The following is a 16,993-nucleotide window of genomic DNA, read 5'->3' on the forward strand; positions in this document are numbered from 1 at the left end:
GGAAATCATACATATATATTAAATAGATGGACAAATGACTAAATTCAATGAGGAACAGATGATTCACAAAACTTGAAAGTACCTCCCTATAAACTGTCACTATAAACAGGAAAAGAGTTAACTTTACAGAGGAGAAGCTTGACAGATACCAGCTTAGTCAAGGGATCAAAATGCCTGTTGTCAGTAACATAACAAGTTGAGATTTCGAACCACCTGACAAGATGCAATTAAAAGAAAGTAGCATCGCTTCCCAGAGAAGGCAATGGCAACTCATTCCAGTGTTCTTGCCTGGAGAATACCGGGGACAGGGGAGCCTGGTGGGCTGCCATCTATGGGGTCGCACACAGTCGGCCACGACTGAAGCGACTTAGCAGCAGCAGCATCGCTGATTTTAATTATGAAGAAACACCAGACTGAGCCAAATCAAAGGACCTTCTACAGAATATCTGCTTATAATCTTCGAAAGAGCCAAGGCCATAGAAATCAAGGCTGAGGAACTGTCCGGACCAGAGTTCGCAACAAAGGTGTGACGACTAAATGCAAAGGGAGATTCTGGATAGAATCTTTTGCATAGAATATATTATAAGGATATCTGGAAAAACTTGAATGTGGTCTGAGAATTAGGGGCAGCAATGTAACCATGCAAATTTTCTGATGTTGACGATAGTATTGTGTTTATGGAGAAAAGGGGCTTGTTTGTTACAGGAAATACATACCAGTTGGAGGTGATAGGCTATTAGGTCAAAAACTTAGAACTAATGCCCTATTAGGGCATTTTGGTGGCCTTCCAACTATATGTTTGTGATGGCCTCAATTAAAAAAAAAATGAGAACAGAAAGAACAACTGTTCCAAGCTGTACGACAATCTTTAAGAACGAGGTCAGATTTGCACATGCTGGCTACAGGAATCATTTTCCTCCTCCAAGAAAACAGATATTTTCAGTTGCTGAGTATCAAATGTTTATTCTTCAGCTTCCTAATACTACTAAAATCTATTTCATAATTAGCTCCTCTTCAAACCAGCTTTTATTTCACAGAAATTGTATCCTTTAATAATTCCCTTTGAAACATGCAGGGCTAAGGATGCAGGTGTTTCAGAGTACAACTCAGACAACCAGGAGAAGTGGACCACCTGAGGGCTGTCCTCCCCACTTGACACCCCACGCAGAAAGCCACAAACAATTCTGGGAACACCTCTGCAAAGCCAGCCAGGTTGTCCAACTCAGTAGAACATCGTACTTGATTCAAATTACACATTCAGTACTGTACTGTACATATCCAGCATCACACATGCTTAAAATAATATAAGTATGCATAATGACATCTCAGGTCTCGTTTTTAAAGTAACGATAAGCAGGCAACTACACATTCTAAAACTACTAAATAATCCCTTTTTACCTAAATTGAAAATGTCACATACACATTGGCTGCTTCAGAAGCCTTGGGCATGCAGACAGGAAGTGAAGAAAATATTTCAGCTAAGAATAATCACATGTTATATGTACTTAAGAATCTCTACAGCCAAACTGAAGGCAAAGGAAGACTGTCTTGAAGAGCCAGGGCCAGTTTCCAGGCTGAATGGTTACTAGGAGGGGGGGATCATACAGATGTTTTCCTGACACATCTGTGTTTCATCACAGATCCTGGAGGAAAAGTCAAGCAGACCCACTCTGGTTCCCAGGGTGGCTTCAGCCCCAGGGGGAAGACCACCTGGTTGTCCTGGCTCAGTAGAGTCTCCCAATTCTGGGAATTCCATCCAGGTCTGGATAGCTGCTCCAGGCTGATGGGGGCCACTTCAACCTCTAAAGAACAGCGGCATCATGGCTGAAGCTTGGCAGTGACCTCTAAGAACTGTAGCCTTCTGCTGAATGGATCATGGGCTTTACCTTCCAGGACAATGCTTGACAAAGAAAGATGGTTTTCTTAGTTTGTTCAAAATTTTAGCATGATATCCAAAAACAGGCTGGTTTGTAATTAATAGCACCGTGAAAATATAAAAATAGTAGAAAAAAGTGTCAAAAAATGAATTCACTTTTGATTCTGAGCAGTGCTTCCTACCACTGATGTCAACATGTCAGCAAAGTAAACCATTTGGAAAGTAAACTGAAGGCAAAGTAAATCTTTTTCATAGAATACATTATAAGGACATCTGGAAAATTTTGGGAAATTTGGGAAAATAAGATATCTCTCTGGAGCAAAAATTATGCTTATTTAGGGAGAATACAGGCAAGTTATATTCACTAGACTGCAACTACATATATGTAACTGAGCAGCAGAAGGAAAAAATGTAGACAGTAGCTCCCAACTCTGTATGCCTGTCAAGTAGTTAGGTAGAAGCATTTTTAAAAGGAAAATTGAGGGCAGAAGAAAGCATCTAAATTGTTGGGGCAGTGGTCAACTGGGGTTAAGAAGTTGGAAAAGAGTGCTGTGTACAAACGTATCAGTATGTTATTGTTACACATCCACACCTCAAAAATAAAATAACTACAGTTTTCAAGCATCTTCCTCTACTGCCTGATTATGAAAGGAATGGTCATTCCTACAGAAAGAAAAGGTAGTCTGTAGTGAAATGCAGATAGACTCTGGCTCTCAGCTGCCCATTTGCTTTGCAGATTTGGTACCCCTGACATCTTTAAAACATTTTTGTAGATGTGTTTGTTCTCCTGGCTGGTGCTTTGCTATAAGCAGATGTGAAAACAGGGATTCCATCCCAGTGAGGTCTGTTTGTCGAGCACACATGAGCTGGGCTTTCTATAAAGCTAGTTGCAAGAGGGTATTTGTTTTAAGAGAACTCAACAGTACTAAGGCAGTCTGTTGAAATCCCTATTGACTGACGTAGTCAGTGGTCCAGACTGAACAAAACTCTAGCAGAAGATGTATGTAGTCAAATCAAGTCAGACTCTCTGTGGTCCAGGAAATAGAGAATCTTGCCCTTCAAGTTGTAGAGAACTGGCCAAGGTGGTTCATGCCTGGGTGCCAGGGAGTTCCCAATTACGGGTCACATCTGTAATAGAAATATAGCATAAATTCTTTAAAAGTTCTTTATGTGCCAAGCCCATTCAACAAAACTTCTCCTTTCCTCTGCCTCTTATAAACACACACATATACACACACACACATGCACACACACAGGGAAACATATACCCCTTCTAAACTCTTCTTTATGTTTCAAGATTGAGCACCAATTCTACATTTTCCATGGAGTTTGACCCAACCTCTATTGTAAACTTGGCTCCTACTGCAAACTTTGAGCTCTACCATATTGTTTATATTCAATGAATGAGACAAAGCATCAATTCAGTGAAAATGAAACTTTGGCATTTTACAGAAAATACTAAAATTCTGTCTTAAAGACATCTTCCCTTCTTTTCAAATAAAAAATTAAAATTATAGGCTTCATGTAAAGAACACTCTTCCCTTCCCAAATCCCCGTGTGTCACTGTACCTGTGGGTGCAGGCTTTTTAGCAGTGTTCACCGCTGCCATGAACATATATTCACTGTTAGGGTCATGCACGCTGGTGGGATACTTCTGCAAGAAAAGTCAGAAACGTGGTTTGTCTTCTCCTCGTCCCCATCTCCATTCTTGTGTGTGTGTGTGTGTGTTACTGATTTCTATTCTTTGTTGAAGCAGTATGTGACAAAGTATTAAATGAGACTTAGGCTCTTGACTTTGGGATTCCCTGATAGCTCAGTTGGTAAAAAATCTGCCTGCAATGCAGGAGACCCCAGTTTGATTTCTGGGTCAGGAAGATTCACTGGAGAAGGGTTAGGCTACCCACTCCAGTATTCCTGGGCTTCCCTTGTAGCTCAGCTGGTAAAGAATCCGCTTGCAATTTGGAAGACCTGGATTCAATCCCTGGATTGGGAAGATCCCCTGGAGAAGGGAAAGGGTACCCACTCCAGTATTCTGGCCTGGAGAATTCCATGGACTGTGTAGTCCATGGGGTCGCAAAGAGTTGGACACAACTGAGTGACTTTCACTTTCAAGGGGAACCATATGTGTAAAGGACTTTAAATAAAAGGCTTTCTGCTCGGTATCTTTTCTCATTTATGCCTTTACTTTTCCTTCCGCCATAGACTTAAGACCACAGGACTCATCTTACTCTCTTCCTTCTTTGTCTCTCTTTCCAAATTCCTTTCTGGAAACAAATACACATACTGTATGGCCAATGATCACACTGTGGATGTGCTTGAAGGTGCTAACATCCTTGCATAATACTCAGAATGGTATAATTTCTTTGAGAACCCATTTTGTGATAGATTAAAAAGAATATTCGCCAGCACAGAGAGACTTTCGTTATCGTTCTTTTATCTTTCTGCATAGCTTTTCAGTGATTTTCTTTAAAAGCAAAGAGTCCTAATAACTTACCATGTAAAAAAACTGGCAGTTTCTTTCTCAACTACTGATGGCATCTTCCAAGACTTTCTCACTGATTATTTCTTAATTGACAAGTTGAGGAAAGCTTATAACTGTTTCATCTGCCCTGACTTTGGAAACTTAGAATCAAATTTGCAGTCCACATGGAATAATATTTTTTAAAGTCGGAAGCATGTTTTAAAAAAATCTTTTAAACTTCCTTTTCCCTTTTGGTCTTTCCATGGCCCCTTTCCCTTAGCATTTTGGAATAATAATAATGACATATCTCTCTGGAAGCCACTGAACTCTTCTTGGAATGAAGTGTCTATAAAGTAAATAAGCTTCTGTTCCAAGTTAGTAGTTTAATTAATAGGCACATCTTAAAGAAAAGACATTATCTGTCTGTCAATCAAATTATTCTGGAAAAAGCAATACATACTCTGATGAGTAAAGAACTACTGATATCCCCCAGTAAAGCTAGTGCAAGAAAAGATCGATGTTGCTCACCTTTTTTGTAAGCCAATACATAAGGACACATCCAAAAACGCAGACTGTAACAAAAGCTGCACATCCTATGGGTAACCAGAACTTCAGCTGGCAACAAAGCTCTGATTCTGGGTTGAAAAAAAAGGTTAGTTAGACAAGGAAAAAGTCTCAGAATCAAATTTCCCCTTTCACTGCTGAATTATAAGTTCATTTACTAAATTTAAAAGAGCTATTTAATCAAATAAAGTTTCTATTCAGTACAACCATGAAATGCAGTAAATAGTAAATAAATAATATCATCTCAGTATGATAGCAAGGATCCAAAAATAAAACCAAAAAGACCCCATGTACATATATGTCTACAAATGTGGTTAATGGAAAAGACTTTGCTGTCTATGTTCTTGCAAAACAGTAAGAAAAGTACTGTAGAAAACTATTGTTTTCAATCATCTCACTTAATTCCACACACCCCAACAAAAAACCCAAGCCTTAAACTTTAGGTGAATAGAGGTAATAGCTCTTAAGCCATGGGTTTTGACATTTGTTCTAATTTTTTTCCTGATTTTCAACAGCATGTCTGTTTTAAAGACAATATGACCTATTTCTAACTCAGCAGTTTATATGATACTTGTTTGTTTAACTGTTTTCACAAGTGAGAAAAATGTTAAAATGCATATATACTCTTAAGTCTAGAAGATGAAAACAATATCTTACCATAAATATTCAAATATTCTCTGCTTAGAATATCTACTTGAAAAGGAGGAGGATCAAAAATTGACAATTTGCAGATGTAATAGCTGGCATAAGAACTGTCCAAATTATATAGAAAAAAAGAGACACTATTATTGGATAACTGAAATTTACAGACATTCAGATTCCTGATGGATACTGTGTCTTCATTTCCTTTAGTCTTAGTGAGATCACAGAGTACATTATCCCCTTTCAGCAACTGCATTTTAAATTGTCGAACAGTATCAGGGTATTTGCATAAAATTTGTACACCTCCATTGTGAAATATGAACATCTCAGATGCAGCAGAATCATTGAATTCTCCTGGGCAAAAAAAAGAAAGCAAAATTTTATGATTTTGTTCCTCTAATCATTATATTTGAACACAAAAGTCATCTCTTCATAAAGTCACCATCATTGCAACAAAATGAAAGAACTTCACAACCAAAATATAGAATATTAAGGTAGAACTGTGAATTAGGAAAAAACCTAAACAGAGACTTGTTTATCATACATAAGTACATAATATTTAATATATTAAATAATACGTTTACATAGTATAAATCAAGCAGAAGTGGTTCCTTCCTTTTGGCAGATTTGATATTGGAGACAGATGACAAATAAATATGTAGTCATGCACCATAATTTATGCTAGAAATGGAGTACTATTCAAATATAGGTACATGGGTCCTAATTTTTATTGAAGAATTCAGATAATGCCACTTGGAGAAAGTGACTTTGAAAATTAAAATTGAAGGAGGATTAGCACTTTAGTCAAACAATGAGAAATTCGGGGAAAAACATAGCTTAGGGAAAAAAACTTTTTAAAGCACAAAACAGCTTAAACTAAAAATGAATGATTATGTATAACTATATATTTACACTATATGCTCTAAGAGAGTGAAAGAACAAATGAAAATTATTTTCAAGTGATAGAAACATGTCTTCTCTGAACCTCATCCATTGAGAACTGAATCAAAGTCTGATGATAAAGATAAAGATCCAAATTTTCTATTTACTGTCTCATTTTAATAAACAAATTTGAAGCTTATAGGAAGCCAAAGTTGTTTTTGTGAGCTACATAGGGGATCACAGAAGAAAGAGGCTGAAATGGTTTTGGACCGGTTGCAGATTCTGAGTTATAAGTTCAAACAGCTCTCTGCCTTCCTTTTTCCTTTTTTATTTTTAATATGATTAAATTTCATACTGAAATTGTTTGGAAAAAATTATTACCATGACAGTTGCTAGTTTAAATTTTGAAATCCCTGGTTTTACTCTTGAGAAAACTATGTAACAAGTACAAAGAATTTTTAAGGAAAAAAATTACCTTTTGCTCCTATTCCAGTGAAATAGATATTATCTGTGAATTTTTTGCTCTTTACCTTCCAGATATATACTTATTTTATATAGCAAACGTATTACTTAATGTTCTTCTATTGGCATTTAATATTATAAATGTTCTATTTTTTACATAGTCATAATAATTATCCTTTTTAATGCCTATACAAAAGGCTGAATGTCAATCTAGAATAACTTGTTAAAGCATTCCACTCATGTTGACTGGCTGGGGTTATTTCCAGCATTTTGATTTCATGTAAATATTTCAACATGTGGGAAAAATCTTTTAAAGACTCTAATGACACTCTGCATGGCCATGTTGCTTTTGGGAAGAACTGTTCCACTTTTTAACAGGACTAGCATTATGCAGGAGAATTCACTTGCCACAACTCTGCTTACACCAGTGTGTCAATTTTATTTAAGATTTACCATAGTTACTTACTTTTTTTTAATATCTCTAGGCTTTCTATCTCTCATATTGTTAGGGAATAGATTTTCAACTTGAGGATTTGATTGTGAAAATATATATGAGTGTTCTATTTTTCAGTTATGGCAGTCCAGATTTTTCAAACTAACTCCCACACCGAAATAACCAAAAATGCTTAATGAAATGCCTAAAATTATTAATTTAAAAGATTAAATGGTGAAAATAAAGAAGAAATTACTAGATTAAATTTAAAGAACCAGAATCAAAGGAGAAAAGCAAAGGTTAGAACTTGCTTTTACTTTGAGAGTGTATGCTGTTCTCTCAGATTTATATTTTCGTTTTCATGTCTCAACTTCCAGAGTCTGAAAGTGAGAAATCTGGTAAAAGACATTTTATCAGATTTCTCCTTAGTAAGGTGAAATCCCCAAGGTTTGCATTCTTGGAATACAGGTAAAGCAGAAGTAAACCAGCTTTCACCCAGATTATGCCCCCCCTTCAAATCACTCCAATGGTCCAGAAAAACCTCAATAACTGAACTTTGTTTAAGGTGATTGGGATTACTATTCAGTTCAGTTCAGTTCAGTCGCTCAGTCGTGTCCAACTCTTTGCAACCCCATGAACCGCAGCATGCCAGGCCTCCCTATCCATCACCAACTCCTGGAGTCCACCCAAACCCATGTCCATCAAGTTGGTGATACCATCTGACCATCTCATCCTCTGTCATTCCCTTCTCCTCCTGCCCTCAATCTTTCCCAGCATCACTGTCTTTTCAAATGAGTCAGCTCTTCGCATCAGGTGGCCAAGGTATTGGAGTTTCAGCTTCAACATCAGTCCCTCCAATGAACACCTAGGACTGATCTCCTTAAGGATGGACTGGTTGGATCTCCTTCCTGTCCAAGGGACTCTCAAGAGTCTTTTCCAATACCACAGTTCAAAAGCATCAATTCTTCGGCATTCAGCTTTCTTTATAGCCCAACTCTCACATCTGTACATGACTACTGGGAAAACCATAGCTTTGACTAGACGGACCTCTGTTGGCAAAATAATGTCTCTTTTTTTAATATGCTGTCTAGGTTGGTCATAACTTCTCTTCCAAGGAGCAAGCATCTTTTAATTTCATGGCTGCAATCACCAACTGCAGTAATTTTGGAGCCCCAAAAAATAAAGTTTGTCACTGTTTCCACTGTCTCCCCATCTATTTGCCATGAAGTGATGGGACTAGATGCCATGATCTTAGTTTTCTCAATGTTGAGTTTTAAGCCAACCTTTTCACTCTCCTATTTCACTTTCATCAAGAGGCTCTTTAGTTGACATATTATAATAAAAATCTTGAAAACAACCAGGGGAAAGAGACTGACTTTTTTTCTAAAAAGCAACTGTTAGACTGACAGGTGGTGTCTCAAGATCCACAATAAAAGTTATGATACAGTGGGATTACATCTTATATCTTTAGAGTACTGAATGAAACTGTCAACCTAAAATAGATTGTCTAGGCAGACAGAAAATGTATATGTAACGTGAGACTTTGATAAATGAAGTACACATGTTGTGATTTCTTAATAATGACCAAAAGAATAGAAACAGACCATAAAACCCAAATGAATGTCACAAAATTTAGTACGATGCTTCTGTACAAAGGGGAAGAAGAGTTGGGATCAGGAAAGAAATACAGAGCGGAAAGCTGTCTGTGTGCTGACAGTGTTTGACTTCTGGACCTGTGGTAATTGTGGGAGTAAGGTAGTATGCTAAGTCACTTCAGTCGTGTCTGACTCTGTGCGACCCCAGAGATGGCAGCCCACCAGGCTCCCCCGTCCCTGGGATTCTCCAGGCAAGAACACTGGAGTGGGCTGCCATTTCCTTCTCCAATGCATGAAAGTGAAAAGTGAAAGTCAAGTCGCTCAGTTGTGTTCGACTCTTAGCGACCCCATGGATTGCAGCCTAACAGGCTCCTCTGTCTATGGGATTTTCCAAGCAAGAGTACTGGAGTGGGGTGCCATTGCCTTCTCCGAAGGTAGTATGCTTAGTAGTTATTCATTAAATTGCACATTTTATTTTTTCACTTTTCTGAATAGATGCTTTGTTCTAGAAAAAAAATGGTTTCAAAGTACAAAAAAGAAAACTAATGCTTGTTTCATTTAAAAACTTGAGGGTAAATATAAGCAACAGGCAAAGGGGGAAAATTGATCACATGAGAATAGGTGCAATCTACATTAGATTAAAATAAAAGATGATTTGCATGGGGACTTATTTGTCTGAAAGTAAATTATGTTGCACTACTCTTGCTTTGATGCAGAGATAAAATCAGTGAGCTGGTTCACAGTTTCTTTAGAAATGTTCACAGCAAATTTCCCAAGGACTTTAGAATGGCAGTGTGTAAACCACAAAGGAATCTTGGAACAAAAGTGTCTGCAGCCACCCTTGTGCTCACCCAGACACAGATGCACTTCTATTTCTGAAGATGATTCTGTCCGCACCTTTTCCTCCTTTTATACCCACACTATGACCTATAACCCAACACAACATGAAATATAATGGTTGGTGGTGCAGAGTGAGAGAAGTACAATGCAGTGGTTCCCAAGGAAACCAGAGGAAAATTCTGGCTTTGCCATTCGCAAGTCTCTGTAACAAGGATCCCTCTCTAGACTGTAGTTTCTTCATCTGTGAAATAAGGAACTGGGACCAAGACATCTTAAAGTCCTTTCCAACACTTACTGTCTGTGGATTCAGGATGAGAACATAACCAGATGAGACCATGAACAACCAAGAGAGATTACTTTGCTATTGAATTCTTCAGAGGAGAAACCATGTTTCCATAATCCTCTCTCTGTTTCAGCATCTTACTGGGCTATTCCAGGAAGTCAGGAGAAATGAAAATTAATGAGACTATCTTCCTGACCTATAAAGCATTTAGGTATGGCTAGGAAGACTCTTGAGAGTCCCTTGGACTGCAAGGAGATCCAACCAGTCCATTCTGAAGGAGATCAGTCCTGGGTTTTCTTTGGAAGGAATGATGCTAAAGCTGAAACTCCAGTACTTTGGCCACCTCATGTGAAGAGTTGACTTATTGGAAAAGACTCTGATGCTGGGAGGGATTGGGGGCAGGAGGAGAAGGGGACGACAGAAGATGAGATGGCTGGATGGCATCACCGACTCGATGGGCACAAGTTTGAGTGAACTCCGGGAGTTGGTGATAGGGAGGCCTGGCGTGCTGCGATTCATGGGGTCGCAAAGAGTTGGACACGACTGAGCGACTGAACTGAACTGAACTGAACTGAGGAAGACTACTCAAGTTTTTCTTGAGTGACAGTGCTGAGGGTGTGAGCTCGGGGAGTAACTGCTGCTGCTGCTGCTGCTGCTGGTAGGTTGCTTCAGTCGTGTCCGACTCTGTGCTACCCCAGAGATGGCAGCCCACCAGGCTCCCCCATCCCTGGGATTCTCCAGGCAAGAACACTGGAGTGGGTTGCCGTTTCCTTCTCCAATGGATGAAAGTGAAAAGTGAAAGTGAAGTCGTTCAGTTGTGTCCGACTCCTAGCGTCCCCATGGACTGCAGCCTACCAGGCTCCTCCGTCCATGGAATTTTCCAGGCAAGAGTACTGGAGTGGGGTGCCATTGCCTTCTCTGCGAGGAGTAACTGGAGATCCCAAATTCTCATATCTAGAGACACTTTTTTTATTGGAGTATAATTGCTTTAGAATGTTGTGTTAGTTTCTGCTGTGCAACAAAGTGAATCAGCTATATGTATGTATATATGTATATGTATCTATATATCCTTTCCTTCTTGAACCTCTTGCCCACTCACCCGCCCCCCTCGGCACCCACCATCTCACCCATCTAGGTTATCACAGAGGGGAAAAAACCATCACCAAAAAAATCTACAAACAATAAATGGAGACAGTGTAAAGACAAGGGAACCTTCTGCTAGACACTCTTAATTATTCATTTTATCAATTTTAATATATAAATTGCCTGTCACCTTTTTATTATTAAATGTGGTGGTAAGAAGCCTGACTTAAATGTCCACATACCCAATGCTTGGAGGATGAAATTGCAACCTACTCCAGTATTCTTGCCTGGGAAATTCCATAAATGGGGGAGTGTGGTGGGCTACAGTCCATGCGAGCTCAAAGAGTTGGACATGATTGAGTGACTAAGTGTGCAGACACACCCAACACTTAAACCTTCCATCTGGAAAACCATTTAGTAACTCTTAATCTGCTATTTGAACTTTTTCAACTACAGGAATCAGATAGGGCATGTAATCAATTGCTTCACAATTGCTCTGGATCCTGTAGAACCTCAAATCTCTCATCACAAAATCTCCTCATTCTTTGATGGCATTTGAAAAACAGTATCAAAAGGAGGTCATCCCTATAATCATGACTAAAGCATTTAATGGATATACAGACAATTTAAGAAAAATCTGAATATTTTAGTTCCTTATAACTATAGAAGCAGCTAGAATCTTTTCTCCACATTTCCCAGATGTTATCTTCAAGTCTGGTATTCAACCAGGAGTACTGGTACAATAGCACCAACTTTTATAGTCAGTGTCTGCTTTGATTGGGCATCACATCTCTTTGGTCAGTTCTCCTGCCATGCCAGTGGTGGAAAATTGTGACCGTCTTCCTCATCAATGTCTTTCTTCTCACATACCACATTTTAATATAAAATCATCCTCTAAAGTAGTCTCTTACACTCTCTTTGATATGTTCCTCACACTTGCTAAACCACCATCTCCATTCCCCAGTATGCATAAGTTCTCATATTCACTGTCTGCGCATGTTTCAGGCATCCTGTAAACAGCTCCACCTTCACACTTGTGTTTCCTGTAACATGATTCAACGTCTGCCCAGTATCAGACACAGTCAAACCTAGCAAACATACAAATCATACAGCAAGTCCAATTTTTCCGTTTACAGTCAACTGATGACCCAGACAGATTAGATTGTCTGTCTAAGGTCACACAACCTCTTGGGCACATGAAAGATTTGGGGTACAATCTGAGGTTGAAGTGCCACTAGCAACAACCAGAGAAAGTATAATGGAAGCAGGCAACCACAAGAAGCTTTACAGTGATCACTTCAGACTGAGTCTTAGAGGATCACTGTTGAAATCTGTCTACAGGAAGAAAGTCTAATTTCCTGCACCTCTGTTTTAAATCCAATAGAATCTACCCATTTCTCCATCTAAACTGCTATTGGTCCAAATTAGCAACATCTCTCTCTGGCATGATGAGAGCTTCCAAACTTTCTGTTCTCACTCGTGCACATTCACCATCCATGCTCCTCAGGGAAACCAGAATAATCTTCTTATGTACATAATCCGATAGAGCACTTGCACTGCTAACAAAGCATCCAGGGCCTCCCATCTCAGTTAGAAGAAAATCTAACTCCTTACACTGGTTTCCATGACTTGCATGATCTACCCTGTCTTGCTAACACTATTTAATACCAGTCACTCACTACACTGCAATCACACTGCTCTTCTTTCTATTCCTCAAACATGAGAAGTTGGACTCCAGGGCTTTAAATTTCTTGTTTCTTTGTCTGAAATGTTATCTCTTATTTTCATATGGCTGCTTCTTACTTCTCCAGCAACCACTGACCACTCAATCCAAGTGAAAGTGTTAGTTGCTCAATCATATCTGACTCTTTTTGACCCCATGAACTGTAGCCCTCCAGGTTCCACTGTCCATGGAATTTTCCAGGCAAGAATACTGAAGTAGATGGTCATTCCCTTCTCCAGGGGATCTTCTCAACCCAGGGACTGAACCCAGGTCTCCCACATTGCAGGCAAATTCTTTGCCATCTGAGCTACCAGGGAAGCCCCATTCCAAGTCATGTTCTAGCATATTACCTGAGATAAAGTATCATTATCTGATTTGTTTGTTTACTTGTTTATTACCCAATAATGTAAGCTTTAAAACCAGAGACCTTGTTGATTTTATCCAGTGATCCATCGCAAGTATCTACAATAGCACCTGGTATGTAGTAAGTCACAATAAATATTTATTGGATGGATGGTTGGATGAATATGTAGAGCTCAGTGATATAATAAATCTAGGGAGATAAAGCATAGAATATTAAAGAACCAAAAAGGCTCTTAGAAATGATCCAGTTAACCCTTTCATTTTAAATTTAAATTTATCAAGCCAAACTGGGGTCAGAAAAGTGAGTATATTACCCAGGATTACACAGCTCATAGTTGGGACATGATCCTAGGGTTGTCTTTCCTCTGCAGACAAGTACATGCAAATACCCAATCAAGTACAGAAGATACCTCCTCAACTGGGATGTCAGATTCTAATGAATATTACCTGAGTATTAAAGAAGCATGTTCTTTAAGTACTATAAATATCTACCAGGTTCATAAAGACTTATTTGTAGGTGTGCATCTAAGTTGCTTCAGTCATGTCCAACTCAGTGCAACCCTATGGACCGAGCCTGCAAGGCTTCTCTGTCCATTGGATTCTCCAGGCAAGAATTCTGGAGTGGGTTGCAATGCCCTCCTCTAGGGGATCTTCCCAACCCAGTGATCAAACCCAAGTCTCTTAAGACTCCTGCATTGGCAGGTGGATTCTTTACCACTAGTGCCACTTGGGAAGCCCAGAGATTTGTTTAGATGGTTGACTATTCTCTTGGTTCTTGTATCTACAGAGAGGAAGACAGATTTAAACCTGGTTATTTTTGTATCCTCCAGAGGGCAGAATCATTAAATTTGCCCAATGGATGTCTATGATAGGTGCCTCTGAACCAATAACTGTTCTAATACACCCAGATGTTTCATAACTAGAGCCTGTTAATGATTTGTAATAGAAAGTGAAGTCACTCAGTCCTGTCTGACTCTTTGCTACCCCATGGACTGTAGCCTACCACGCTCCTCTGTCCGTGAGATTTTCCAGGCGAGAGTGGGTTTCCATTTCCTTCTCCAGAGGATTTCCCAACCCAGGGATAGAACCTGGGTCTCCTGTATTATAGGCAGATGCTTTACCATTTGAACCACCAGGGAAGATATTTGTAATAGAAACACAATGCTATCACATTTAGCACTTAATGCATTGTTAAAAACACAAATAGGATAATGCTCTCTTGAACTCTGGTGATGAGTTTTAAAATCTGGATAATAAGACTTCGTTTTTGTTTTGCTACCATATCTGTTCACTTCTTGTTGCTACTCCTAGATTATCAGTACTCTAAAATATAGATACTATACTTAATCACATTGACCACCATGTCTAAAGGGTTCAGTCTTTCCAACAGAGGTTCAAACCTGTTCACTGCTGCTAGCTATGATTTTTATAACATTATCATTGATATTAGTAGACTAAGGTTTTAACAGTAAAATCAAAATCTTTGTATTAGATGATTTCTTTAGATCTTCAAACATTTCAAAAGATAAAATCATTTGCATCTTCTTTTAGGGGCAGCTATTAAGAAAAAGCTCTGAAAAAAAGTTCACCTGAGAATTGCACTATGGTTCAGAAGTTTATTTGCAAACTGATTCTTTTAATATCTGAACTATTTCATTTCTTCAGTGTCAGATTGTCTTGTTAGAACCTGTTCTGCCAGGACTCTTTATAAGGAGTCATATTATACTTGTTTGAAAGTCTTTTGGCAAAAACACTTTAAAAACCCACACAGTGCAGAGGGTGCGAGACAGATCAGCAATTTGACTTAACTCTCCTTAACTCAGACTTTTAACCACAAACCTCCACAAAGATCTGAGTGATAGAAAGATAAGAACTCCTGAGTATGCAATTATTGATAGGCTTATTAAAAATATTTTCTGTAATCCAATAACGATAATCTTTAGCTTAGCATAGCACACAAATGTGACATAAGATGCAAAGTGCTAAAAATGGCAATGTTTATGTTAGGGTTTTGTTACGTTTGGGCTTTTACTAAGAAATTCTAGCATTTATAAAATGTGCTTTCTACCACTTTTTTTAAACTACCACTTTTTTTAAACGACTCATAAGAACACTGTCATTTCTTATACACCTACCAGCTAAAACTTTTAGAATCCTGATTAGCAGATTTTAATATATGCATTATTTCTGCTGCTGCTGCTGCTGCTAAGTCACTTCAGTCGTGTCCAACTCTGTGCGACTCCATAGACGGCAGCCCAACAGACTCCTCCGTCCCTGGGATTCTCCAGGCAAGAGTACTGGAGTGGGTTGCCATTTCCTTCTCCAATGCATGAAAACGAAAAGTGAAAGTGAAGTCGCTCAGTCGTGTCTGACTCTTAGCGACCCCATGGACTGCAGCCCACAGGCTCCTCCGTCCATGCGATTTTCCAGACAAGAGTACTGGAGTGGGTTGCCATTGCCTTCTCCAGAAAAACAGCTGCTGCTGCTGCTGCTAAGTTGCTTCAGTCGTGTCCGACTCTGTGTAACCCCATAGACAGCAGCCCACCAGGCTCTCCCATCCCTGGGATTCTCCAGGCAAGAACACCGGAGTGGGTTGCCATTTCCTTCTCCCATGCATGAAAGTGAAAATTGAAAGTGAGGTCGCTCAGTCGTGTCCAACCCTCAGCAACCCCGTGGACTGCAGCCTTCCAGGCTCCTCCATCCTTGGGATTCTCCAGGCAAGAGTACTGGAGTGGGTGCCATTGCCTTCTCCAATATTTACCTTATTATTCAAAGGCATCCGTAATCTAAAGTAGAGATTTAAATCAGTAGCAAGGGTAGGCAAAATAAGCCCAATCCAAAGTCTTAACATTTGAAGAAAAGGAAGTAAAAAAATTTAAGAAAAAAAGGAGAAAGTTAAAAAGCCAAAAGTGTGTGTGTGTGTGTGTGCGCGCACGTGTGCATACTGACACAAGCATAGATTGTGTGAATTGCTTTTTTCTCCAAGGAACTCTGTAGAGGAGGTAAAACAACCTTTGGTGTTCCAAAATGTGTAATGCTTTTAAATGAAAGATTGGTTTTCTTCTAGTGAAAACTGATGGGAAAATCCCAGAGATGTTATAAACTTTGTCGTGATATTTACAAGTAATTAAAATAAACTCTACTCTCTACTCAGTAACCTTTATCTCCAGCCCACCGTTCCCTTGGCTTAGTTCCTTCTTTCCGGCTTCCTTTCAACATCTTTCTCAGGATGTGCCTGACACATCAAGAGTAACATTTCCAGACTGAACTCAGCATTCACTCACCAAACCCAAACAAGTCCTGTCCTTTAAGGAGTTAGGACCTCAGTCTTCCTCAGGTCTCCCTCTCTCTGATCTGCCTCTCTGACTGTCCTGATCCTATTAGTCACCAAGTCCAGTTGCTCTCAAATTCAGTTGCTCTTCTGTATTCCTATCACCAATCCAGGACTATTTCACAACTTCCCTCATGTGTGGAAGCATCTTCTTGACTGGCATTCTCAACAGCCTCACTCCCTCCAAATCTAGCCTCTATACCTGCTTCCAAAATTGTGTTACTAAAAAGCATGCTACTTCCCGGGTTAAAAATATCCATTACCTTGTTGCTTATGAGGTTAAAAAAAAAACAATTTTCTTGGCATGATACAAAACCCTTTCATGATATTAAGGACCATATAGCTTCAAGCTGCACTATACATTTTGGCCATTCCTTTAACTTGGTTACCTCTATCCCCATAGACTAGAATAGCCTATTACCACTTTATTTGCTTAGAAATCCTTGTTCATCCTT

At 39.2% G+C, this 16,993-nt stretch overlaps 1 protein-coding gene across 3 annotated transcripts in view; it reads right to left on the reverse strand.

The window, feature by feature from the left end:
* Positions 1–936: 936 nt before the first annotated feature.
* ICOS (inducible T cell costimulator) overlaps positions 937–16,993 on the reverse strand; it is a 42,240-nt gene continuing 26,183 nt past the window's right edge. For all 3 annotated transcript variants that reach the window (XM_086344580.1, XM_086344591.1, XM_086344569.1), the window contains 4 exons: positions 5,559–5,897; positions 4,866–4,972; positions 3,446–3,530; positions 937–3,004 (listed from right to left, as the gene is read on the reverse strand). In XM_086344580.1, the coding sequence (XP_086200706.1) occupies positions 2,964–3,004; positions 3,446–3,530; positions 4,866–4,972; positions 5,559–5,868 (543 nt within the window). In that variant the 5' untranslated portion in view covers positions 5,869–5,897 and the 3' untranslated portion in view covers positions 937–2,963. The remainder of the gene's footprint in view (positions 3,005–3,445; positions 3,531–4,865; positions 4,973–5,558; positions 5,898–16,993) is intronic.

Source organism: Bos grunniens, chromosome 2 (assembly GCF_055505025.1).
Source record: "Bos grunniens cultivar Pamir isolate PY7600 chromosome 2, Bosgru_T2T1.0, whole genome shotgun sequence".
Classification (NCBI taxonomy): domain Eukaryota; kingdom Metazoa; phylum Chordata; class Mammalia; order Artiodactyla; family Bovidae; genus Bos; species Bos grunniens.